This window comes from Pristiophorus japonicus, chromosome 1 (assembly GCF_044704955.1).
Source record: "Pristiophorus japonicus isolate sPriJap1 chromosome 1, sPriJap1.hap1, whole genome shotgun sequence".
Lineage (NCBI taxonomy): Eukaryota > Metazoa > Chordata > Chondrichthyes > Pristiophoridae > Pristiophorus > Pristiophorus japonicus.
The window spans coordinates 352,365,614-352,393,510 of record NC_091977.1 but is presented as its reverse complement, the minus strand read 5'-3'; the positions used below and the strand labels follow the sequence as shown (position 1 = coordinate 352,393,510).

At 42.3% G+C, this 27,897-nt stretch overlaps 1 protein-coding gene across 3 annotated transcripts in view; it reads left to right on the top strand.

The window, feature by feature from the left end:
* Positions 1–16,189, top strand: part of deptor (DEP domain containing MTOR-interacting protein) — an 86,621-nt gene extending 70,432 nt beyond the window's left edge. For all 3 annotated transcript variants that reach the window (XM_070890544.1, XM_070890525.1, XM_070890534.1), the window contains one exon: positions 10,145–16,189. In XM_070890544.1, the coding sequence (XP_070746645.1) occupies positions 10,145–10,273 (129 nt within the window). In that variant the 3' untranslated portion in view covers positions 10,274–16,189. The remainder of the gene's footprint in view (positions 1–10,144) is intronic.
* Positions 16,190–27,897: the final 11,708 nt, after the last annotated feature.

Below are 27,897 nucleotides of genomic sequence, written 5' to 3'. Positions count from 1 at the left end.
AGGAGGACTCTTAAGTGTGCAGCAGTGCCACCTAACTTTGGCCAAAAGTTTGGAGGATTAAATCAGGGGTGACTAAAATGAGTAGATAAGTTAATTGTGACAGAAAGCCATGGATAGGCAGGTGTGATAGAAGTAGGCATAAACAAGTCTTGACACTTGCAGGAAGGATTATAGTTGAGTTCTTGTGATTTGAGCTCAGTGCCCCTAATTGGGAAAGGGAACATCGGCCGTGCTGCCAGTAACTCTAGCGAGAAAGTGGACAAATATGGATGTCAAATGAGAGCATGATCCAGTTTAGCTACAGTCATGTCAGGTTAAAGTTGCTATTGGGGCTCATACATGAACAATTGCCACATGGACAAAGCAACAGATGGTGTCTGGCATAAATAGAACCATAACTATAGTCCAGCAGAAGTCGATGCCTTCTGGGTAGGGGATGGGGAGAACATACTGGATTTTCTCTCTGCAGGAAGTTTGGTGTTCTAGTTTAATTGATCTCTGTATCTAAACAAGTCAATGATTTGAAATTATGCTGTATAATCTGTAAGGACTCGTGACTTGTGCTCATTCTTCTTGAGCCTGAAAAATGATTCATAATATTTGCTTTCTGATGGGCTAATTTTACGCTCAAAATCAGGATATTTGCTTGTCCCATATGTTCATTTCAATTGTTTGTCGACTGTTTCCAGCTTTTGACAGTTGGTGCTTTTATTGCCCACTGAGCTATTTGGAGCAGCAATAGCACTGAGTTGGCGAGTATTTGTAGACTGGTCACATCAAGTGACATTGGATCCTGTCTGAAGGTCCTCATTGATAGTACATTTGCCGGTTTCCCATTTTTAATACAGTCCCCACCACTTGCATCTTCCATACTTGTGTAACTCGGGCAGCTGCCAATATTGGGCAAATGACACTAACCATTTACCATTACCATTAAATTCAATTACAAAGACAATATAAACACATTAAGTGGGCAGCTATTTTGGGCAATTCAATAAGCTTTTTGCTCCTCGTTTAAGTGCTGTTAACTATTTACCCAAATGTGTCTGAGCACTGCCCACTCTTTTTTTTAAATCTGGAACAGCTGATTGAAGCTGCCAGTCTCCACATTCCGACTGCTGTAATTAAGTGTCATCATCATCATAGGTGGTCCTTCAAACGAGGATGACTTGCTTCCACATTAGTTCAGATGTTTCAATGAAGGACCTGATGTTTCAGTCCTGAACTCAAATTGAGGGGGTGGAAGATGCCTGTGTGTGGATTTTTTTTTTAAACGTGTGATGACAGTTGCATATCAGCCACCACACGGGCTTGACAGAGCTCAGCCTTTATCCAGTGGCAAGGGTTAACCAGGACGACTGCTCTGTTGCACGGACTTAGTGCACACACGTCGCAGTGTGGGCTGGACCGTGCTGCCCCTGGACCCTCGCCTCTTCTGGGCTCCATACCCTCATTTGCCGCATCTCCACCACGATCTCCCGCCGCACCAAACGTTCGCAGAACCTCAGCACTGCACTGGAGTATCAGCCTAGATTTTTTTTTTTGTACTCTAGTCTCTGGAGTGGGACTTGAATCCACAACCTTCTGACTCGGAGGCGAGAGTGTTACCCACTGAGCCACAGCCGACACTGTAAATAGATATTGGCAAAATGAGCGTATATTCGAGTGCAACTTCCCGATTACGCTCCGACAGGAAATTCCACCGAACCAAGTCACAGAAAAATCGGGCTCCCTCCTGGCCACTGGTCAGAATTCAGGCACTTCTTCGCCACCGTACCCATGGGGCCTGCTGCGTGGTGGTGGACTCGCCTATCCAAGTTGAGCGGGACGCCAGACTTGTGGTTGTTGATCTCCTCTGTGTGGCCCTGGTCGAGGTGAATGGTATCCTGCTCCGCGGCCATCGGGGTAGCCGCACTCTCCCGCTCGTTCGCCAGTTGCTGCCGCAAGTCTGGGGTTGCGGGGATCGCTATTTTCAATCTCAACACCGGGAGCCGCACGGGGTTGTCATTGTGAATAGCTGATGGAGACTTTATGCAGCTTCAGTTGGCTGTTTGCTAAATGCAGATGATCTGGGCTTTGGGAATTTAAAAAAAAAATGAGTGCCACAAAGAATGAAGTAAAAAAACACACACACAAGAACATACATAAGAACATAAAATATAGGAGCAGGAGTAGCCTGCTCTGCCATTCAATAAGATCATGGCTAATCTGATCTTGGCCTCAACTCCACTTCCTTGCCCGCTTCCCATAATCCTCAACTCCCTTATTCAAAAATCTGTCTATTTCCACCTTAAATATATTCAATGACCCAGCCTCCACAATTTTCTTGGGTAGAGAATTCCAAAGATTCACAACCCTCAGAGAATAAATTCCTCCTCCATCTCCGTTTTAAATGGGTGATTCCTTATTCTGAAACTATGCCCCCTAGTTCTAGATTCCCCCTCAGAATCTTGTGTTTCAATAAGATCACCTCTCATTGTTCTAAACGCTAATGAATGTAGGCTCAACCTTTCTTAAGACAACCCCTTCATCTCCAGAATCAACCTAGTGAAACTTCTGAACTGTCTCCATTTGCAAGTATATCCCTCCTTGCATAAGGAGGCCAGTACTCCAGGGGGCTGAAATTCAGGGCTGCCAGAAAGCTGGCGGACCTACCTTTTCCTTGAATTTTTTTCCCACCGGGATCGTTGAAGCGGCCTTTCCGTCGACTTTCAGGATTTTGCCCTTTTTCTAAAGTTGGACCGGAAGTCGGTCATAATGGGGGCTGAAGTGTGGCAGTAAGTCATGCTGAGGGGCGGGATCAGGACTCCACCGCTGTCAATCAGTGGCAGAGCGGTGATAACATCACAACGGGTGTGCGTCACCATGCTCTCTTCCCTCCGTTGGGAGCGAGAATCTGGCATTTTTTTATCTTCAGCCACTGGGCCACCAGGGAGGGTTTTGGCTGGACCACCGGCCTGGTACCCAAGAGGGGGTGCCAGGCTGCCTGTTAGTGGCCCGGCTGAACCAGTGGGCACTATTTTGCTGCCGATCAGGAATAAAGATGTGGCAGTGGGCCCTCCCCTTGAAGTGCCGCCACGTTGCCGGGCAGCGCACAGTCAGCAGAAGGTGCACCGACAGAAAGCTGTCGGGAGCACTGCACAGCACGGCAATGGTTTTTCAGGTGAATTTGGGTCGGTGTATTCTGCAGGTGAGGGATAGCGGCAGTGTGTGATGTTATGACATGCTTATGGCGATCGGCAGAAGTGGGGGCAGGCCAAAAAAAAACCCCGATCTGAATTTGGGTCGGGGCAGCCACTTGACCACAAAGCAGCGGTCATGGGATTCTGCCCCAGGGCCGCTGTAACGGGTCGTACCGGGACCCTGAATTTCGGCTCCCAGGTGTGGTCTCGCCAATGCCCTATACAGTTGTAGCAGGATTTCCCTACTTTTATACTCCATTCACCCTAACAATAAAGGCCAACATTCCACTTGCCTTCCTAATTATTTACTGTACCTGCATGATCACTTTGTTTCATGTACAAGGACCCCCAGATCCCTCTGTACTGCAGCATTTTGTAATCTCCTCCCTATTTAAATAATTTGCTTTTTTATTTTTCCTACCAAAGTGGATAACCTCACATATTTTCCCACATTATACTCCATCTGCCACATTTTTGCTCACTCACTTAGCCTGTCTGTATCCCTTTTGCAGATACTTTGCGTCCTCCTCACAACTTGGTTTCCCACCTATCTTTGTATCATCAAATTTGGCTACGTTACACTCTGTTCCTTCATCCACTCGGTCCCTTCATCCAAGTCATTAATATAGATTGTAAATAGTTGAGGCCCCAGCACTGATTCCTGTGGCACTCCACTAGTTACAGTTTGCCAACCTGACAAAACCATTTATCCCATCTTTGTTTTCTGTTAATTAGCCAATCCTCTGTCCGTGCTAATATATTACACTCAACCCTGTGAGCTCCTTTTATGTGGCACCTTATCGAATGCCTTCTGGAAATCCAAATACATGACATCTACTGGTTCTCCTTTATCCACCCTGCTCGTTACATCCTCAAAGAACTCCAGCAAATTTGTCAAACATGATTTCCCTTTTATAAAACCATGCTGACTCTGCTTGACTATGATTTTCTAAATGTCCTGCTACTACTTCCTTAATAATGTACTCCAGCATTTCCCCAATGATTGATGTTAGGCTAACTGGTCTATAGTTTCTGGCTTTCTGTCACCCTCCTTTCTTAATAGGGGTGTTACATTTGTGGTTTTCCAATCCACTGGCATCTTTCCAGAATCCAGGGAATTTTGATAGATTATAGCCAATGCATCCACTATCTCTGCAGCCACTTCTTTAAGGACCCTAGGATGCAGACCATCAGGTCCAGGGGACTTGACCACCTTTAGTCCCATATTAGTTTGCTTAGTACTTTTTCTCGAGTGATCGTGATTGTTTTAAGTTTCCCCCCCCCTCTTCCAATGTCCACTTGATTATCAATTATTGGGATGCTTTTCGTGTCTTCTCCTGTGAAGACCAATACAAAATATTTGTTCAAAGTCTCTGCCATTTACCTGTTCTCCATTTATTAATTCCCTGGTCTCATCAACTAAGGGACCAACATTTACTTTAGTAACTTTTTTTTAATACCTGTAGAAGTTCTTGCTGTTTGTTTTTATATTTCTTGCTAGTTTACTCTCCTCTATCTTCTCTCTGTTTTTTACTTGTCCTTTGCTGGTTTCTAAAAATTTCCCAATCCTCTGGCCTGACACTAATCTTCACAACATTGTATGCCTTTGTTTTCAATTTGATACCATCCTTTACTTTCTTAGTTAGCCACGGATAGTTCATCCTTCTTATAGTCTTTTTGTTATGAAATATCTCCTTCAATGTCTGCCTCTGCAAATCTACCATCTTCCCCTTTTAATCTATTTTCCCAGTCCATTTACCAACTCTGTTTTCATACCTTTTGTAATTGCCTTTATTTAAGTTCAGGACACTAGTTTGAGACCCAAGTTTCTCGCCCTCAAAACGGAATTTGAAATTCCACCATGCTATGATGATCATCCGAAGAGGATCTTTTACTATGAATTAATTAATCCAGTCTAATTACATATTATCTGATCTAAAATAGTCTGCTCCCCTGGTTGGTTCCACAACATGTGTAGGATGGTTGATGAACAGTGGTGTACATTTAAGGAGATATTTCACAACTCTCAAGAAAAATATATTCCAGTGAGGAGGAAAGGGAGTAAGAGAAAAGATAGCCATCCGTGACGAACTGAAGAAATAAAGGACGGTATCCAAATTAAAAACAAGGACATACAAAGTGGCCAAAACTAGTGGGAGGGCAGAAGATTGGGAAGCTTTTAAAAGCAAGCAAAGAACGATTAAAAAAGGGAAGATAACTATGAAAGTAAATTAGCACAAAATATAAAAACAGATAGCAAGAGTTTCTATAGGCATATAAAAAGGAAAAGAATGGCTAAAGTAAACATTGGTCCCTTAGAGGACGAGACCGGGGAATTAGTAATGGGGAATATGGAGATGGCAAAAACTCTGAACAAATATATTTTGTATCAGTCTTTATGATAGAGGACACTAACAACATTCTGACAGTGGATAGTCACAGGGATATAGCGGGGGGAGGAACTTAACACAATCACAATCGCTAAGGAAGTGGCACTCAGTAAGATAATGGGACTAAAGGCAAGTAAATCTCCTGGACCTGATGGCTTGCATCCTAGGGTCTTGAGAAGTAGTGGCAGGGATTGTGGATGCATTGGTTGTAATTTACCAAAATTCCCTGGATTCTGGGGAGGTCCCAGCAGATTGTAAAACTGCAAATGTAACGCCCCTTTTTTTTTTAAAAAAAGGAAGCAGACAAAAAGGAAATTATCGACCTGTTGACCTAACAACTGGTTGGGACAATGTTGGAGTCCATTATTAAAGAAGCAGTAGCAGGACATCTGAAAAAACATAATTCAGTCAGGCAGAGTCGGCATGGATTTATGAAGGGGAAGTCATGTTTGACAAATTTGCTGGAATTCTTTGAGGATGTAACAAACAGGGTGGATAAAGGGGAACCAGTGGATGTGGTGTATTTGGACTTCCAGAAGGCATTTGACAAGGTGCCACATGAAAGGTTACTGCACAAGATAAAAGTTTGTGGGGTTGGGGATAATATATTAGCATGGATAGAGGATTGACTAACTGAGAAGAGAGAGTCAGGATAAATGGTTCATTCTCTGGTTGGCAACCAGTAACTAGTGGGGTGCCGCAGGGATCTGTGCTGGGACCCCAACTATTTACAATCTATATTAACGACTTGGAAGAAGGGACTGAGTGTAATGTAGCCAGGTTTGCTGATGATACAAAGATGGGAGGAAAGGCTGTGGTGAGGAGGAAACACAAAATCTGCAAAAGGGCATAGACAGGCTAAGTGAGTGGGCAAAAATTTGGCAGATGGAGTATAATGTTGGAAAGTGTGGTCATGCACTTTGGCAGAAAAAATCAGAGCAAGTTATTATTTAAATGGAGAAAGAATGCAAAGTACTGCAGTACAGCGGGACCTGGGGGTCCTGCAAGTGATCAGGAAGGCCAATGGTATCTTGGCCTTTATTGCAAAGGGGTGGAGTATAAAAGCCGGGAAGTCTTGCTACAGTTATACAGGGTATTGGTGAGGCCACACCTGGAATATTGTGTGCAGTTTTGGTTTCCATATTTACAAAAGGATATACTTGCTTTGGAGGCAATTCAGAGAAGGTTCACTAGGTTGATTCTGGGGATGAGGGGGTTGACTTATGAGGAAAGGTTGAGTAGGTTGGGCCTATACTCATTGGAATTCAGAAGAATGAGAGGTGATCTTATCGAAACGTATAAGATTATGAGAGGGCTTGACCAGGTGAATGCAGAGAGGATGTTGCCACTGATGGAGGAGACGAGAACTAGAAGGCATGATCCTAGAATAAGGGGCCGCCCATTTAAAACAGATGAGAAGAAATTTCTTAGGGTTGTAAATCTGTGGAATTTGCTGCCTCAGATTTGTGGAAGCTGGGACATTAAGAAACTGTATTTCTGTCTTAACCCCTTATCGTTTGAATAAATTTATGGGGAGCGGGCGGGGAAGTGTAGCGGAGTCCATGATCAGATCAGCCATGATCTTATTGAATGACGGAACAGGCCTACTCCTGTTATGTTCTTATGCATTGTTCTAAGAAACCATCCCGAATATACTTTATGAACTCTTGTTCAATATTATTTCCATCCCTTTTTTACAAGCCTCCATTATTTCTTGATTTATACTCTGTCCTACAGTGTAGCTACTGTTAGGGGGCCTATGAACTACTCCCACCAGAGACTTCGTTCCCTTATTATTTCTTATCCCCAAACTGATTGTACATCTTGATCATCTTAGCCAATATCATTTCGTGTGACTGCACTGGTCTCATCCTTTATTAACAGAGCTACCCCACCTCCTTTTCCTTTCTGCCTATCCTTCTGAAATGTCAAATGCCCCTGAATATTCAGTTCCCAGCCTTGGTCACCTTGCAACCATGTCTCTGTAATGGCTATCAGATCATACCCATTTATTTCTATTTATGCCGTCAACTCATCCGTCTTGTTACGAACGCTGTGTGCATTCAGGTAAAGAGCTTTTAATTTTGTCTTGCCACTTTTCCCTACCCTGACCCCACTTTCTGATGCACTCTTACGTTTATATGCTCTGTCCCTTCCTGTCACATTCTGGTTATCATTATCCCTTTCGCTACCCTGCACTATTGCCTTTTCCTTTCTGTTTGACTTTTTAAATTTCCGCTCGTCTAAGCCCTATGTACAGCCCTAATTATTCGATTCACCAGGATACCAGTCCCAACATTGTTCAAGTGAAGCCCGTCCCAATGGAACAGCTCCCTCTTATCCCAGTACTGGTACCAGTGCCCCATAAATTGAAACTCATTTCTCCCACACCAATCTTTGAGCCACGCGTTCATCTCCATGATCTTATTTACTGTGTGCACATTTGCTCGTGGCTCAGGTAGTAATCCAGAGATTACTTTTGTGGTTCTGCTTTTTAATTTAGCCCCCAGTGGCTCATACTCCCTCAGCAGTTCCTCTTTCTTTGTGCTGTCTATGTTGTTGCTACCTACATGGACCACGACAACTGGATCTTTCCCTCCCACTCCCAGTTCCTCTCCAGCCCGGAGGAGATGTCCTTAACCCTGGCACCGGGCAGCAACACAGCCTTCAGGACTCTCACTCTCGGATGCAGAGAACAGTATTGATTCCCCTAACTATATTGTCTCCTACCACTACTACTACAAACACACAACAATTGGTAGCGGGAGCCCTATTCACCCAGCGTGATCGCTTTTACCTCAACTTTTTCCATTCCTCAACTCTCCGCTCCTTCCAGCCACGTTTCAGGTGAATTTAGCGTCCACTGTATTAACGGGCAAATGGTGTTGGGACCACCCCTCCCGCTGTGTATCGATAGAGGTTCCCCACCCCAAGTACCAGCCCAGACTGCCTCCACTCCCAGTGGCTCCGATGCAGCCATCCTCCATAACCAGCACCTGCTGTGAGAGAAAATGGGAGATCATAACCACCATGTAGCAATTAAATCATCAGTCATGAATTGATTAGAGCACATTCTAAAATAAATTATACATAGCCATATAAATTAGGTACCTTTTTATTGCAGTGACAATTTTCAGAGCTGTTTGTGTACCAGGAAAGTTGCTTTTTTTTAAATTAAACTTACTCAACTACAGCTTAATACTAGTGGTTATTGTGCTTTTACAGAAGTATTTTCATATCTGGTGTTCCCATAGTCTGCTTGAAACTAGAAAGTGCCAGAAATAATTTTGGCATCAAGTACAGTGAGAAGGGCTTAGATCTATTAAATCATTAATTCCAATACAAGTTGTCAAGTGTAACATCTCACCAACCTACTTCAAGAAACATTCCTGTTTTGTCTTTTTAGTTGTGTGGTACATCTTTAGGCTTCCCAATTTAATCATCATGTTTTTTTTTGAGTGAGGTCAAATTAATGTTCCATATATTGCCCATGGATAAAATTAAAACAGTCAAATATTTAACTTTAACATTTTGAATTAAGAATTTTAAGATCAACCTACACTTTATTAAAAAAAATATATAGTTTTTTCCCTTCCCCCTCCCCCTTTCCTTTGTCCTACCCATCCTGTTCAATTGTGTCACAATCATCCTGTTGTGTTCTCTATTTATTTTTGGCTTAGCATTTTAAATCCATTTTTCAGTGAGACTCACCTATAGAAGAGACTGATCAACATGTGTAATATCGCAGTAGCTATCCTACTATCATAGTATCTATCCTACAGTTGCTGTCCTGTTTGTTTTGTTTGAAACTAATCTGACAAAAACTCTCCGTGCTCAATGTAAGTGAGCCTAATAGTGAAATAAGCCAACATTCTTTAAACCTAAACTTGAATGTGTTTTTTAAAAAAAATTTAAATCTCTGTCCGGGATACTCTGAATGATTGGAGGCAAATACATTGTCTGTGTATTATGGATTAGAATGGTTTGATCCTTGGTCTCTAAGTTAACTGATCTTTGCCAGGGCATTGATAAGACCTCAATAATTATCTGCAGTGCTCCATGGGTTAGCAATGGGGGGAAATCAAGTCCGGGCTCACTCCCATGACCACATTAAGAGCACCCCATGGTGGAATTGAACACGTTGAAACTGGTAAATACTTCCAGGAAATGGCGATATCATTCCTCATCCTGACCATATGAAAATCCTTTTTTTTTTAAACTGCATATTAATATCTTGTGTATATATCTTTGCAAGTGAATGAATTAAAAGTTCACAGTATAAATACAAGCAAGCTATGAGGCATATTCTAGCTCTAATTTGGGATTTCTACAAGTAAATAAATGTGAATAATAAGTACCTAGAGATTACATGGTATTAACGCAACATGCCAGTGCTTTGCTGTATGATTAGACACTTGGTTTAATCGTAAATTATTATTAGAGGTTTAATGAATCATCTCGCGTAGAAAATTAGGATATGATATTCTGTCCTTGCAGAAACTGTGCAAAGTATTAAACTTCATAAAGTATTGTATTGACACTCGATGCTAATTGTTTCTCTCTCCATTTTAGGTTCGGCAGTTTGTCGTTTCTGTGAATGGTCTGAATGTTCTTCATGTAGATTATAGAACTGTCAGCAATCTCATTCTCACTGGCCAACGTACCATAGTAATGGAAATCATGGAGGAAATTCACTTCTGAATAGGAAATGGTCATTGGGAAGCATTCTACCAATCATGCAGTGACACTGGAGGATCAGAGTGAAATTGGAAACACACACCTGCTCCTGTGTACACCAGAATAAGGGAACCTATAACAGAGCTCTTTGCTTCAGGAGTGAAACACTTGTTTATATAAACTTTAATTTGTTTAGAACTGCCTCACTGTCTGAATGTGTAAGGTTTTCTTGACACTGGAACTAGGATGTGCTTTTTATGAGATGCCAGGTATGTGCATTGTGTGCAGTAATGCATCAGACACTTGAACGTAGAAAATGACGTCTTGGTGCATGTTTTTATGCCCTACACATTTTTATATCTCTGAATGGGTATCTCCCATTATTCACAATGGGGTGTAGGGTGTAATTAGACGAGTTTTATTATTAATGTCGAAGAAATACCTCAACCCTTGAACAAGTAGATTCCTGTTAGCAAATATTTTTTTGGTTCCCAAAGTGTTATCACCCCCAACCCCTCCCCCCACACTTTTATATTCCTTCAAATATAATTAAATATGCTCAAAATACTTGTGTGTAAAATGTCCCGAGAGGTTCTGGAGAATGGCATCTTCGAAACTAATGGGACGAGGCTCCCTAAAATTAGAATTGCTATTGTACAAAATGGAACCTCATGCAAAAGTATTATTTTATGTTGTTTCTAAGGAAAAGGCTGCTCTACATTGAAACACCCTAGGTGATAAATCTTCAGTTTCCTACACCTGCCACTTTGTTGTATTGAATACCATATTAAGATGTAATTTCAATTTATTGGGGGATAATAGTTCAGCAAAGTTTTTTCTTTAGAAGGATTCATGTCCCAGAAATGTATTCTGGGTACATTTCTCCAATTTCCTTATGAGCAGGATATGCGTAACAGAAAATGTTAATGTACACTGTTGAAAGTAGAAATTAAACTCTCCTGGAATGCTGGTATCAAGAAGCCAAAGTTTACTGATCATTCTACTCATTGGCAAGATGGAGTGAATGTTAGGACAGTGGATTGTTCAATAAAGGGAAGAAAGCAAAGAAGCAAAAATTGCTTTGATTTTTACCTCTGACATTTTCATTGAAAAAATACTAAATGAAATAAATTGTGTTGTCTGCTGTGGAGTTACCTGTCATCTTGGGTCTTTAATCCAGATCTACTACGAAGTCTGCTACTACCAGTTATCAGACCAGCTACTGCCCCTGCAAGCTGGGTGGAGGTGTCACTCATTTGAACTGGTGGTTCTGATCAAGAATGAAGAAAACAATATCTAGGATCTAATTTGTATTTGAACTTAAATTTCATTTAACTGCAGGATTAATACTTAACTACAATTTAAATATGTTTTGGTACAATATGTTCAGTGGTATCAGAGTTTCTGTGTTCAGTATTTTAGTTGCTTTTTATGAAGTGGTTTTTCTTTTCTCATGCTGTGATTTTGTTAAAAATTTCTACAAACTAAATGCCTTTTTTGAAAATGAATATGATGACACACCTTGTAGCTTGAATTGACCTTAGACTAGCATTGTGCAGGCACATTTCAGGCACTTGGATAAGTTGATCTAGTATGTAGCATTAGCTGTAGTATTTAGCCCATGCTTCATAAAAGGGGAATTGTGGTAAGTAATAACAGACACACCAACTTTCTGAAGTTTTCTTGTCTCCATATAAATGTATTAACTTTATATTAAAAAGTAGTTGTATAATGGTACTAGTTAGCTGGTTTACTTTACATGACTTACAATACATTAGACACAGTCTTCATGTACAAAAATAGCTACAGTCTATTTCTATTGAAAAGTTTCAGCCATCGCCTGTTTTAAGCTATAGCTCAATGGTTTTTTTTAAAACTTTAAAAATAACTGAAATGAGCAGTTGGGTCAGTTTGTTCACCAGTATGAAAAATAAATCGACAGCAGTCTTAGTATGACAAGTCTGTACTTTAAGAAAGAATGTCTGATCTTGCACTTCTATAGTGCCTTTCACATCCTCAGCCAATGAAATACTATTGGTGTGGTCATTGCCTACAAAGCAAAAACAAACACTGCACACAGCAAGGTCCTACAAAGAGCAAATGATATGAATGACCAGTTAATCTATTTGTGTTGATTGTGGGAGGAATGTTGGCCAGACCACTGGGAGAACTTACTGCTTCTCCTCAAATAGTGTCTTGGGATCTTTTCCATCCATAAGTCCTCAGTTTAATGTCTCATCTAAATAAAGACTCCTCCGCCAATCAGCGCACTCTCAGTATTGTATTAATTTGTCCGCTAATCAATTATAAACAAAAGGCGAATTCCTCAAACATAACGTGGCTAGTAAGCTGATCTGTTTTATCCTAAGGACACACAGCTTGTGCTAGAGAGCAAAGTTCTAAAACACTGCTTATTGTTGTGACTGTAAACTTTTATTTCCCATCCAGTTTTTAGTGAAATACTAACACTATCATGGTCATCACTTCACAACATTCATGCTCAGGCAACTGTATATAACAGTTGACAGGAAAGGTTTGACATTCAAGAGTTCAACTCCGATTCCTTAATTACTCTTTAAATTTAAAAATTTCAAGATTCGGGCAATTTTTCACATGGATAAAAATTCCAATAGGATGGTGCTACAATCATTGATGTGCTTATTTCCACACAAATAGAAAGGTTCTTTAGCTGATCTTGGGAATATTTTACATGGAAATTTGTATTTCTCAGCAATATATATACAGATTTTGAAAATGAAGCTCCTCCATGGAAGAAACTTTCCCCTCTTCCCCAGACTCTGAATTGCCATTGAAAATTGGGTTGACTTTGCATCATTTTCATACTAGCAATGTGCTCCATTTGTATTGAATTATGGAGTGGATAATCCAGAACAATTCCAATTCTCTTGACGATCACTAATAAAATCAGCAGTCATTTAAAGAACAGCAGAGCTTGAACTTGCCTTGGATTGCCTCACATCTTTTGTGAGAACACATGAATGTCACCAGTGTGCCTTGCTGAAGAAATATTTTGTGCATTAGTTCATGTGCTTCTGCTCTGTTGCCTTAGTGCCTAAAGAGACTATGAAATATAGTGCATGAGTCAATTGGCAGAAGTTTGAGTTTTGGCACTAGAGCTATTTTTGTCTTCAAGTAAAACACACTAATGAAGGATGTCCATCTCCCTCCCAAAATAAACAAACTGGATTAAGACACTGCATAAAGCACCTTGGGGTGCAAATCACTATAGAAAAACTGGGTTAAGCTGCCCAAACTGCTTAACAGTTTTAGAATTGATTGATTTCATGAGTCATTGTGCCACAAAATCATTTCTCTTTTGGGAAATGGGGGCTGAGGTGAAGAAGAACTCTATTTGTCTGACACAGTCTAATGAAGGCTTGTGAACATAGCAAATAAACCCCTGACATGTTAAGTCATTATATAATGGACATTCAAGTGTTTTGTTTGCTCTGCAAATGAAAAAATATTCCAGTAACTACAGTTTCCTTTTCTGTGTATGTGTACAGGGTTATCCATCTGGTCTCTGGGTATACAAAAAAACAGCAAATATATGTTCCGGACAAGCACACTGCCACAGACTAGGCCGTTTCTAAACTTGAGGCACATTTTTAAACTACCAAGTTGCCACAATGTGCAAAGTCCACTGCTTTCCATTTCCCTCTGCGCCCCCTCCCCACCATCACCAAAAGTGGATACAGGGAAAGGTGCAACAAGAGGACAATTTGTACCCAAGTGGCAAATATCCTTCCAAAAAAAGAATATTTGAGTGTATTTGGGCAAGGGTGGGAGCCCTTTTGTCATATGCATTCAGGAAGTAGGATGGATAGTATGCTTTATATTTTGTAAGAGGAAACTTGGTTGTCTACATTCATCAAGATTCTATTCTCAATGGGAAATTAAATTTGCCTTTTCCCCACAAAGACTAAATGTATTTGATTCATTAGAAATTTATAGGTTAAGTCAATTCCCATTGGGAAAATTACATTCTGTACATAATACAGCTACCTACCTCAAATTGACTCTGTCTGAATTAGAAAGGAATGGGAGGATGTTTGTGCAGTGTTAAAGGTTCAGCTTGTATACATCAAACACAAAAGGGGAAATCAAAGCACACTAGTTTGAAGAGGTAATGTTAGCAGCCACACTCCCTGCAGGGTATCTTTTGTGAGGCAAAATGATAAATAAATATCCAAGCTCAGCAGGCCTAACATGCTCTCAGACTGATTTACATATACAGCAAAAGCATAACATTATTAGGAAATATAAAATCGTGAAATAGTGCCACTGAAAACCAGGCCAGGATTTGTAATTTTGAGGCAAATAATAGGTGTCATTAAGTATAATCTGTTACACTATATCTGAGGTACAGCTAGTAAATTAGATGCTCCCTTTAGGCTTTTGGGTTCAATTCAATGACTCAAATTTGTGAACACCACAGATATCCCTATACACCGAGTGAATCGAGTTCCCTATTCAATCATTGTCTATTTTACAAGAGATTGTGTAGAGATTTGAGAACTTTTATTTCTGTTAATGTTTAATTTTTTTTAACTTTACATTGCCACCTTGCATATTTTATTTTTATTTTTGGATTCTGACAGCGTAATCCATAACTCTGGCATATCAAATATAGTCCTGGAGGACTGCATAGCCAAAACTTGCCTTGAATATTATATTGGGCTTATTGATACTACTTATAGTACAGGTACTCGAGTTAATCATGTGCTAATATGGTCTACAGTGGGACATTTACAAGAATTAATGCTTCTATCCTTTTATTTTAAGAAATTCTATACTTTGCAGGTAAATATTAAAACAACAGTAGCCTTCAGAGCATTTCAGTAACTTGTGAAGGTGAAAAATTCTACGCCTATAAGAAATGTTTACATTGCATTGGTGCTACTAATAAACTGTTTGAACAGTTTATTAATCAGTTTTAGGTAATCAGTCTGAATGAGGTATCCCCATGTGTGTTCACATCAAATCTTTATGGTAGATATAAAGCGGAAGTAATTAATTTTGAATAGTAACAGGAATTCAAGGACTGCAGCCATGGAAGAGGGGTTTCTATTCGTAAATCTAAATTTTCATTCTAGCTCAATAGAGGGTTGTAGGTTAGATCTCATTCCCACACTTGATTAGCTCCGCTGGGCAGGCCACATTGTTCACATGCCAGACACGAGATTCCCAAAGCAAGCGCTCTACTTGGAACTCTTTCACAGTAAATGAGTCAAAGCTGGGCAGAGGGAATGTTACAAGGACACCCTCAAAGCCTCCCTGATCAAGTGCAACATCCCCACTGACGCCTGGGAATCCCTGGCCAAAGACCACCCTAAGTGGAGGAAGTGCATCCGGGAGAGCGCTGAGCAACTCTAGTCTCATCACCGAAAGCATGCAGAAATCAAGCGCAGGAAGCGGAAAGAGCGTACGGCAAACCAGTCCCACCCACCCCTTCCCTCAATGACTATCTGTCCCCCTGTGACAGAGACTGTGGTTCTCATATTGGACTGTTCAACCACCTAAGAACTAATTTTAAGAGTGGAAGCAAGTCTTCCTCGATTCCGAGGGACTACCTACGATGATGATGAAACAATTTTTAACTTCATTATTTCTCTAACCCCATCCATATTTGCTTACGAGTACTAAGGATATTCTGTAAATTATTGGTAAAGTGTTAATACTGTTTTTAAACATTTTGTGACTTTACCTAGAATTGACCAGAATAATACCCATAAAAGTTTAATCTTAGTTCAGACTGGTACTGATGGCTGGCTTTAAAAAGAATAATCAAAATTTAGATACAAACTTATTTTTGTAAATCGATATGTGGCTTTTTATTGGTTGATATTAACTGTACCAAGAATAATGTCATCACAAACTGTTATAGCTGAAAATGTGAAATAAACCCATATGTGTTAATCATTTCTTGCAAAGATTTATTATTGTTCTAACATGTTATGTGCTTTCACTGCAGAAAGCAGATTGCACATAACGAACTATATTAGTATTCTAAATTTAGCTCTTCAAGCCTGCACTGCGTCTGATTTGCAGAGTTCTGTACCGCCATTAGTTACGTGTTTTGGCGCAGACACAAAGAAAAACAAATTGATGGGTAATTCTGACTTTGGATGATGGTATAAAACGGGCAATATCAGATCAGCCGGCCGATCTACCCTGATTTTCACAGGAGAGATGTACAATGGGCAGCTGATCCGATTATCATCTGTTTTGAACTATGGCCCAAATTCAAAATTACCAAATGCTGTGATTGCAATGCGTTGTTAGAAGATGCAAAATCCAAGAGAATATTTACTGCAGATCTGTGAAAGCCAGATCAGAGCTAATGTTAGGAAGCAACTTTTCACACGAGGACTGATTAATACTGATCCAATGGATAAAAAGTGGAGCCAAAACCGAGTCATTCAAGAGGCAGGATGCTGCGTTGGGTGGATTATAAGTTTAAATAAAGGATGGGCTAGATTGTCCAAAAGACCTCATTTGTTGTTTTTATGAATTTAGAAACACCTAAATCAATAATTATTTGTGTATCGCATGTTACCTCTGAAAATATGTTCTGCCTATCTCTGTTCTGAGATTCTGCTGACAAAAGGCAAGCTGGGAACTATTTATGCCAAATACTTGAGGACTTATTCAACAGTTCAAGTCTTGAGGTGAAAGGTTTCAATGAGGAATTAAGATGCCGTAGTTACATTGGGAAACTCTTAAATATGAAATTCTTCACTTTGTATTTATTTTCCAATTAGCTTTTTAAATAAAATTTTCCATTTCTCAAAACCGCATTAAACCTGCTCCCAGTGTGGAGCTGATTGTTTTGCTGACATTGTATGTGTAGAAATGAGCTTTTAGCCACTCCACAAAAATGCTTAGAAATATCAATGAAACATTGGCCCTTCAAAAATATATGTGGTCTCTTTTTATGTCAAAGCTAAAAACCTAATTGCTTTTGCTTCCCAATTAAACTACCAGTTTTCTTTATACTGGCAGTATAATTTGAAAATGAAGTTACCAAAGTGATTGGCTTTTGCCTAGTGTTTAAACTATAGGTTGTCCTGTTGGCGCTTCATTAACATTAAAAGTTTACTTCAGATCTGGACACCAGTATGCGGCAATCTTCATTTATATGTAAGGATGCTGAAATCTCTCCTTTGCCTGAGATCACTGTGGAGTTGGGAGCAAAACTCTGATCTGCTGGCTCTGCATTACCCGTACTTGTAGCATAATGGTATTAGTCTATCCTTGGAAAGCAGAGAGTGCTGTGTCGAGGCTCGTTGAATACTGGTTCTAGTACAACAGTAAGATGCAGGAATTTTTAAGTCCTCCCTGCACAATAAAAATCTGTCGATGGACCAGAATTTGCTGGAGCGGGGCATCTTGTGGCGTGCCCCATTGGTTCGATATTTTTTTTCATTGCCCTTAAGCTCAAAAAAAATTTGCAGCGCAAGTTGCTGGAAGTGCAAATCGATAAAAGGGGTCAACGGAGTATCTAAGGCATTGGTGATTAACAGGACCAATTGTCTATCTCAATCAAATAAATTTAAGGGTAAAGAAACCGAGCAAACGACAGAGAAGGAACTAGGGTAAATTAGTCAAATTATATAAATAAAGAGAGGGAAAGAAAGATTAGTTTAAGAGTTGAGAATAAAGAGTCGAGGGAAAAGTAAGATTACAAATTTTAAAACCTCAGACAATTTGCTATATGCAGGAATGAGACTCCACAGTTTCAATTGTTCCCTTTCTGGGCCTCCGGGATTTTAATGAAACATAAATCTCATCAATAAAAGGATCCCGGCATCGTGAAATACCAACCCTAATTTTCTGTGGTGTTTAATTTGGATTTACTGCGTAAAAGCAGCAATTACTCGAAACTCATGGAGAGATTGACGGCGAGATCCCGTTTTTCATGAGGCAAATGGCAGAGCGCCGCAATTCAGCAATTTGTGGCGATTCTCACATCGTATCTCTTCCGCGCTACAAAATGCTGTTTTGAAAGCACTAATAACGACGAGGGCCGTGAACACACCATTATTGGGGGGAGAGGGGCCATTATGTCCCATTCTCCAGATTTAAAAAAAATAACCATAAATGGAGAATTGCTGAGAGGTGTACAATTTGTTTTGTGTATCGTGTGGAAGTTGATTACTAACTGGAAGTGTGACATGATTTATAGAATGGATACGCAAATTTGCTTGGCTATTTAGTGTACACAGGCTTTGTAAATAAGCCCCGCTGCGTTTTGACATCATTCAATGTCACAGTCAGATAAAGATGACTCAGTAATTTATTCTGCAATTTCAGCACAACATACATGTTGCACATTTGCCAGTTTCTACATTTCTACCAGTTTTATATAGAATAATAATGGATATCTTTTTTGGCAAAAAAATAGAAGAGCAAATTATAATTTAAATGGAGAAAAATTGCAAAGTGCTGCAGTACAAAGGGACCTGGGGGTCTTTGTGCATGAAACACAAAAAGTTAGTATGCAGGTACAGCAAGTGATCAGGAAGGCAAATGGAATATTGGCCTTTATTGCAAGGGGGATAGAGTATAAAAGCAGAGAAGCCCTGCTACAACTGTACAGGGTATTGGTGAGGCCACACCTGGAGTACTGCATACAGTTTTGGTCTCCGTATTTAAGGAAGGATATACTTGCATTGGAGGCTATTCAGAGAAGGTTCACTAGGTTGATTCCGGAGATGAGGGGATTGACTTATGAAGATAGGTTGGGCCTATATTAAGAAGAATGAGAGGTGGTCTTATCGAAACATATAAGATAATGAGGGGGCTCGACAAGATGGATGCAGAGGATATTTCCACTCATAGGATAAACTAAAACTAGAGGACATAGTCTCAGAATAAGGAGCTGCCCATTTAAAACTGAGATGAGAAATTTCTTCTCTCAGAGGGTCGTAAATCTATGGAATTCTCTGCCCCAGAGAGCTATAGAGGCTGGGTCATTGAATATATTTAAGGTGGAGATAGACAAATGTTTGAGCGATAAGGGGTTATGGGGAGCAGGCAGGGAAGTGGAGCTGATTCCACGATCAGATCAGCCATGATCCTATTCAATGGCGGAGCAGGCTCGAGGGGCCAGGTGGCCTACTCATGCTCCTATTTCTTATGTTCTTATGTAATAAATGCTAAGTAGTGAACTAATTAAAAAGTTTAGAAGACAATATAAATCAGGAGCATGTATCCTGGCATTATATCTTGAATTCATTCCAGGGTGTTATTAATTTTCATCATTTAATGTTGGTTTAGTGAGTTAATTTTGGGACGAGAGATGGTTAGTGCTTGAGCTGGTTGATGTTCAGAGGTTGACCATCGATGCACTCTGCATTGATGATGTGTGAAATCATATTGAATGATTAATGATTGTGGCAGATTTACTGTGAGTTTGAGAATTTTTAGTTAATCAGCAGAACATTTCCTCAACAGATTATATTTTAAAGTGCAGGTTGAACCTCCCCTATCTGGAACCCTCAGGACCTGGCCTGTGCTGGATAAGGGATTTTTCCAGACGAGAGGTGGTCGCGTTAAATTGGATGATACAGGTACTGAGCAAGGGGATATCGGGGCTGGCTGGCTTGGGGCTAGGAGTGTGGCAGAGAGATCATGGGGGGTGGGGTGGGGGCAGTAGATCGCGGGGTCAGGCCAGCAATTGCGGGAGTCGGTAGCGAGGAAGGACTTCAATTTGTTCATGTTCGAGCAGCTGTGAATGGTTCTGGACGAGGGGTGGTTCCGGATAAGGGAATCCTGGTACGGGAGGTTCAACCTGTACGAGTGAATCTCCCATGGTGATACTCATGGTTAGTCTGGGATCTGGAGCATGGTTGAGATGATTAGCTCCTAACTTGGTTTGTTCTATTGTACCACTGCTTCCTTTGAGAGTCCAAGCAATTGTAGCTGAAGTCAATTAGAGGTCAGTAAATAGTTTATAAATTCCAGACTCGATCAATGAACTGGCTTTTTATATCAAGGACTATTTGGAACGAAGTTAAGAGTCTACAATCTACTCCAGATAATTTGGTCATTTTTGTGCTAAAAACATTGGAATTATCCAATAATCAAAGGATCATGATACAGCAAAATGGTAATTTAATGATAAAATCAAAATAACTGATAATTCAACTTGCATTTAAATCTTGAATTAAAATAAGCATTCTTTAAAACTGATGCAGGTTAAAAATAGATCAATTTACATTATTTTTGGGTCAATGTTTTTGTACTTTGGTGTTACATTGTTGCCAACTGGCTGCACTCAAGCAGACAGCCAGGGGAAGAGGGGAAATTTAACTTCTGCCCAAAATGGGTGAGATATCGGTGGAGCGACCACGCTGCCAACTTGAAGCCAGGGTCAGAAGCCCTGCATCATTTGACTGCAGCTGGTGAGTTATGGGTACCAAATTGGTGCTCTGCTGCATCTCGCCATTTGAGGGATGGCAGGAAATCAGCTGGCTCCTATGTTGAGTCAACCAGCAGGTTAGGCCTTGTGGGAGGGGGTAGCTGGAGCTGATCCCGGGGAGATGCAGGCACAGACTGACAGTGGGCCAGCGTAATTTTCTGGATCCAAGATGAACATTCCTGCTCCTCCTGGCCTCACAAAAATAAGAGGTTTGGGGAATTGGGACCCTTTTGTGGTGCGGCCACCAGCAGTCCCTCTAAAGACCTTGGTTAGGCCACGCAGCCTGGTACAAATGAGTAGAACGTGCACTGTGCGTACTCCGCTCATTCGTAATTCAAATTTCAATTGGGGTCCTACCATGGCACAGGACCCCAATTTGCATATTTAAACAGCCCCTGACCGAAACTGGTGGGCGTGCTGTGTACCCTATAGAGGCCCACTAGACAATTGCATTGAGGACAGACAAAGTTCCCAACCCCTGTGCCCCCTCCCCAGACTTTTCTCTGCCAACTGCTCAGCTTTCAGGCAAGAAACAAGCGGACGAGCATTGAAAATCACATTTTTGACCTGTTGCATTTGTGTCATTGCTCCTAATTACCTTTGGCTGACTCTCAGTCCATGAAGAATACTTTGCACCTTCTGCACATTCCACAGATATTGTGAAAAGCTATTTCCGGAGCTGCCAGCAAACAGTGTGAACGGGGGTTGGCAGGTATGTCAAAAAGAGACCAGCAGGGCTATGAATGAAATACACAGCTGAAAACAGAGAAGTGAGAACAAAAGTAATTATAGTCTCTGTTCTGAGAAATAATAATAGAGGGGAAGAAACCCAGCAGCAATATATAATGTTAAATAGAGACCAACAAACATGAGAGAAACTTGCAAACTAATGCACCCTTCTGAATAAGTTGGTCCAGTCTCAGACCAGTAGAATTATTGACACTTGATTCTGGTTCCAATCTGTCTGGATGGATGAATAGATGCGAACAGTTTGCATTTTGTTTGGGCGTCCAATGTGTTTACAGACTTGTCAGTGGATCTGCTACTGGTCATCAAAATTTGCCAAAATGGTATAAGGAGTTAATTTGGAGAATGGTTGGGGTAACGGGGGAAACATTTAGTATCGTATAAGGCTTAAGTTGGAGTTTGATGTAACTTTCAGGTATGCCAATCTGTATAAAAGCAAAATACTGCTGATGCTGGAAATCTGAAATAAAGGCAGAGAATGCTGGAAATACTCAGCAGGTCAGGCAGCATCTGTGGAAAGAGAAACAGTATAGAAATATAGAAAATAGGTGCAGGAGTAGGCCATTTGGCCCTTCAAGCCAGCACCACCATTCAATAAGATCATGGTTGATCATTCACCTCAGTACCCCTTTCCTGCTTTCTCTCCATACCCCTTGATCCCTTTAGCCGCAAGGGCCATATCTAACTCCCTCTTGAATATATCCAATGAACTGGCATCAACAAATCTCTGCGGTAGGGAATTCCACAGGTTAACAACTCTCTGAGTGAAGAAGTTTCTTCTCATCTCAGTCTTAAATGGCTTACCCCTTGTCCTTAGACTATGTCCCCTGGTTCTGGACATCCCCAACATCGGGAACATTTTTCCTGCATCTAACCTGTCCAGTCCCATCAGAATTTTGATATGTTTCTATGAGATCCCCTCTCATCCTTCTAAAGTCCAGTGAATACAGCCCAGCGATCCAGTCTCTCCACGTATGTCAATCCTGCCATCCCGAGAATCAGTCTGGTGAACCTTCGCTGCACTCTCTCAATAGCAAGAACATCCTTCCTCAGATTAGGAGATCAAAACTGAACACAATATTCCAGGTGAGGCCTCACTAAGGCCCTGTACAACTGCAGTAAGACATCCCTGCTCCTATGCTCAAATGCCCTAGCTATGAAGGCCAACATATCATTTGCCTTCTTCACCGCCTGTTGTACCTGCATGCCAACTTTCAATGACGGATGTACCATGACACCCAGGTCTCATTGCACCTCTCCCTTTCCTAATCTGCTGCCAGTCAGATAATATTCTGCCTTCGTGTTTTTGCCACCAAAGTGGATAACCTCACATTTATCCACATTATACTGCAACTGCCATGCGTTTGCCCACTCACCTAACCTGTCCAAGTCACCCTGCAGCATCTTAGTGTCCTCCTCACAGCTCACACCGCCACCCAGTTTAGTGTCATCTGTAAACTTGGAGATTTTACACTCAATTCCTTCATTTAAATCATTAATGTATATTGTAAATAGCTGGGGTCCCAGCACTAAGCCCTGCGGCACCTCACTAGTCACTGCCTGCCATTCTGGAAAGGACCCATTTATCCCGATTCTCTGCTTCCTGTCTGCCAACCAGTTCTCTATCCACGTCAGTACACTACCCCCAATACCATGTGCTTTAACTTTGCACACCAATCTCTTGTGTGGGACCTTGTCAAAAGCCTTTTGAAAATCCAAATACACCACATCCACTGGTTCTCCCTTGTCCACTCTACTAGTTACATCCTCAAAAAATTCGAGAAGATTTGTCAAGCCTGATCTCCCTATCATAAATCCATGCTGACTTGGACCGATCCTGTCACTGCTTTCCAAATGCGCTGCTATTTCATCTTTAATAATTGATTCCAACATTTTCCCCACTATTGATATCAGGCTAACCGGTCTATAATTACCCATTTTCTCTCTTCCTCCTTTCTTAAAAAGTTACATTAGCTACCCTCCAATCCATAGGAACTGATCCCGAGTCGATAGACTATTAGAAAATGATCACCAATGCATCCACTATTTCTAGCGTCACTTCCTTAAGTACTCTGGGACGCAGACTATCAGGCCCCAGGGATTTATCGGCCTTAAATCCCATCAATTTCCCTAACACAATTTCCCGCCGAATAAGGATTTCCTTCAGTTCCTCCTTCTCACTAGACCCTCGGTCCCCTAGTATTTCCGAAAGGTTATTTGTGTCTTCCTTCATGAAGACAGAACCAAAGTATTTGTTTAACTGGTTCGCCATTTCTTTGTTCCCCATTATAAATTCACCTGAATCTGACTGTAATGGACCTATGTTTGTCTTCACTAATCTTTTTCTCTTCACTTATCTATAGAAGCTTTTGCAGTCAGTTTTTATGTTCCCAGCAAGCTTCCTCTCATGCTCTATTTTCCGATTCCTAATTAAACCCTTTGTCCTCCTCTGCTGAATTATAAAATTATCCCAGTCCTCAGGTTTGCTGCTTTTTCTGGCCAATTTATATGCTTCTTCCTTAATTTCGCTTGTTAGCCACGGTTGAACCACCTTCCCCGTTTTATTTTTACTCCAGACAGATATGTACAATTGTTGAAGTTCATCGTGTGATCTTTAAATGTTTGCCCTTTAAGTATCACTCGCCAGTCTGTTCTAGCCAATTCACGTCTCATACCATCGAAGTTACCTTTCCTTAAGTTCAGGGCCCTAGTCTCTGAATTAACTGTGTCACTCTCCATCTGAATAAAGAATTCTACCATATTATGGTCACTCTTCCCCAAGGGGCCTCACACAACAAGATTGCTAATTAGTCCTTTCTCATTACACATCACCCAGTCTAGGATGGCCAGCCCTCTAGTTGGTTCCTCGACATATTGGTCGAGAAAACCATCCCTAATACACTCCAGGGAATCCTCCTCCACTGCACTGCTACCAGTTTGGTTAGCCCAATCAATATGTAGATTAAAGTCACCCATGATAACTGCTGTACCTTTACTGCATGCATCCCTAATTTCTTATTTGATGCTGTCCCCAACCTCACTACTACTGTTTGGTGGTTTGTACACAACTCCCACTAGCATTTTCTGCCCTTTGGTACTGATTCCACATCATCCAAGCTAATGTCCTTCCTTACAATTGCCTTAATTTCTTCTTTAACCAGCAATGCTATCCCTCCTCCTTTTCCTTTCTGTCTATCCTTCCTAAATGTTGAATACCCCTGGATGTTGAGTTCCCAGCCTTGGTCACCCTGGAGCCATGTCTCCGTGATGCCAATTACATCATATCCATTAACAGCTATCTGCGCAGTTAATTTGTCCACCTTATTATGAATACTCCTCGCATTGAGGCACAGAGCCTTCTGGCTTGACTTTTTAACACACTTTGCCCCTTTAGAATTTTGCTATAATGTGGCCCTTTTTGCTTTTTGCCTTGGGTTTCTCTGCCCTCCACTTTTACTTTTCTTCTTTCTATCTTTTGCTTCTGCCCCCATTCTACTTCCCTCTGCCTCCCTGCATATGTTCCCATCCCCCTGCCATATTGTACTGGTCCCACCTCCCCCAGAACCGATTCCAATGTCCCAGGAATTTGAATCCCTCCCTTCTGCACCACTCCTCAAGCCACATATTCATCTGAGCTATCCTGCGATTCCTACCCTGACTAGCACGTGGCACTGGTAACAATCCTGAGATTACTACTTTTGAGGTCCTACTTTTTAATTTAGCTCTAGCAACTAAATTCGACTTATAGGACCTCATCCCATTTTTTACCTATATCTTTGGTACCTATCTGCACCACGACAACTGGCTGTTCACCCTCCCCCTTCAAAATGTCCTGCAGCTGCTCCGGGACATCCTGGACCCTTGCACCAGGGAGGCAACATACCATCCTGGAGTCTCGATTGCAGCCGTAGAAATGTCTATCTATTCCCCTTACAATAGAATCCCCTACCACTATAGCTCTCCCATTCTTTTTCCTGCCCTCCTGTGCAGCAGAGCCAGCCACGGTGCCATGAACTTGGCTGCTGCTGCTCTTCCCTGATGAGTCATCCCCCTCAACAGTACCCAAAGCGGTGTATCTGTTTTGCAGGGGGATGACCACAGGGGACCCCTGCACCACCTTCCTTCCACTGCTCTTCCTGTTGGTCACCCATCCCTTATCTGGCTGTGTAACGTTTACCTGCTGTGTGGCCAACTCACTAAACATGCTATTCACGACATCCTCAGCATCACGGATGCTACAGAGTAAATCCACCCGCAGGTCCAGTGCCGCAATGCGGTCTGTCAGGTGCTGCAGCTGGATACACTTCCTGCATATGCAGTCATCAGGGATACTGGAAGCATCCCTGACTTCCCATATAGCACAGGAGGAGCATAACACATGTCCAAGCTCTCCTGCCATGACCTAACCTTTAGATTAACTTAATTTGGCAACAACAATGCTAAAGGTTACCTACTGGTAAAGAAAAACAAAAACAAAAACTACTCACCAATCACCAGCCAATCACTTACCCCCTTGGCTGTGACATCACCCGTCAATTTCTTTCTACTTCTTTTTTGCTTTCCCTCCCTGCAGCTGCACGGCTAGCCTCTCCCGACTCGACGCTGGGCCTCTTGCAGGCCTCTCCGATGCTGCTCCGCCTCCTCGAACTCCCCGCTGCCTCTCCCGACTCGACGCTGGGCCTTTTGCAGGCCTCTCCGATGCTGCTCCGCCTCCTCGAACTCCCCGCTGCCTCTCCCGACTCGACACTGGGCCTTTTGCAGGCCTCTCCGATGCTGCTCAGCCTCCTCGAACTCCCCGCTGCCTCCCGACTCGAAACTGGGCCTTTTGTAGGCCTCTCCGATGCTGCTCCACCTCCTCGAATTCCCTGCTGCCTCCCGACTCGACGCTGGGCCTTTTGTAGGCCTCTCCGACGCTGCTCCACCTCCTCAAATTGCCCGCTGCCTCCCGACTCGACGCTGGGCCTTTTGCAGGCCTCACCGATGCTGCTCCACCTCCTCGAATTGCCCGCTGCCTCCCGACTCGACGCTGGGCCTTTTGCAGGCCTCTCCGATGCTGCTCCACCTCCTCGAATTGCCCGCTGCCTCCCGACTCGACGCTGGGCCTTTTGCAGGCCTCTCCGATGCTGCTCCGCATCCTCGAATTCCCCGCTGCCTCCCGACTCGACGCTGGGCCTTTTGTAGGCCTCTCCGATGTTGCTCCACTTCCTCGAATTGCCCGCTGCCTCCCGACTCGACGCTGGGCCTTTTGTAGGCCTCCCTGATGCTGCTCCATCTCCTCGAACTCCCCGCTGCCTCCCGACTCGACGCTGGGCCTCTTGTAGGCCTCTCCGATGCTGCTACGCATCCTCAAACTCCCCGCTGCCTCCCGACTCGACGCTGGGCTTTTTGCAGGCCTCTCCGACGCTGCTCCGCCTCCTCGAACTCCCTGCTCCCTCCCTGTCATGTATCTTACATTATTATATATAACTGTATCCCAACATGCTATACATGACTGTAATAAGATATGACCTGTAACCACCAGCATACCTTACCACCAGGGGTGCACTTGCAAGAGACAGGTATATAAGGACAGGTCTCAGGCAAGTGCAGCATTCCAGAGCTGTGAAATAAAGGTGCAGGTCCAGAGTGACCTTGACTTCACTACATGCCTCGTGTGAATCTGTACTGAGGGGACAGGACTTTACAGTGGCGACGGGTTACGGGATTACAGAATCCACAGAATGGTGAACAACGGATCAGATGAAAAGTACAATGCAGGAGACAATTGGGAGGACTTTATAGAAAGGCTCCAGCAAAGCTTTGTAACCAAAGACTGGTTAGGCGACGATAAGGCAGACAAGAGAAGAGCCCATCTCTTGACCAGCTGTGGCTCAAAAAACATACGCTTTAATGAAGGATCTGTTGGCACCCGAGAAACCAGCAAGCAAGTCATTTGAAGAATTGAGCACACTGGTAAGAGACCACCTGAAGCCAGCGAGCAGCCTACACATGGCCAGACACAGGTTCTACAACTACAGACGCTGTGTGGGCCAGAGCATACCCGACTTCGTGGCGGAACTTCGGAGGTTAGCTAGTTTATGTGAGTTCTCCGATGAACTGAGGAGAGAAATGCTGAGAGACTTTTTCATTGAAGGAATGGGCCACGCAGGCATATTCCGAAAGCTCAAAGAGACCAAGAACCTGATCTTAGAGGCAGCAGCACTGGTTGCACCGACATTCTTGGTAGGGGAAGAAGAAACGAAGTTGATTTACAATGCAGGTACGACAACTAACGAAATATCGGAACAAGAAGTTCACAGCACTAAACAAGCTGCTACTCCCACACACAGACAAAACCGGGAGAACAGGCTCTCGACAGCAGGCAGAAGCCATCAAGGGCCACATAAACGGCCGTTCACAACTCATCAACCCACAATGCGAGCAATCAACTACAAACTGAGAGAAGCTCAAGATA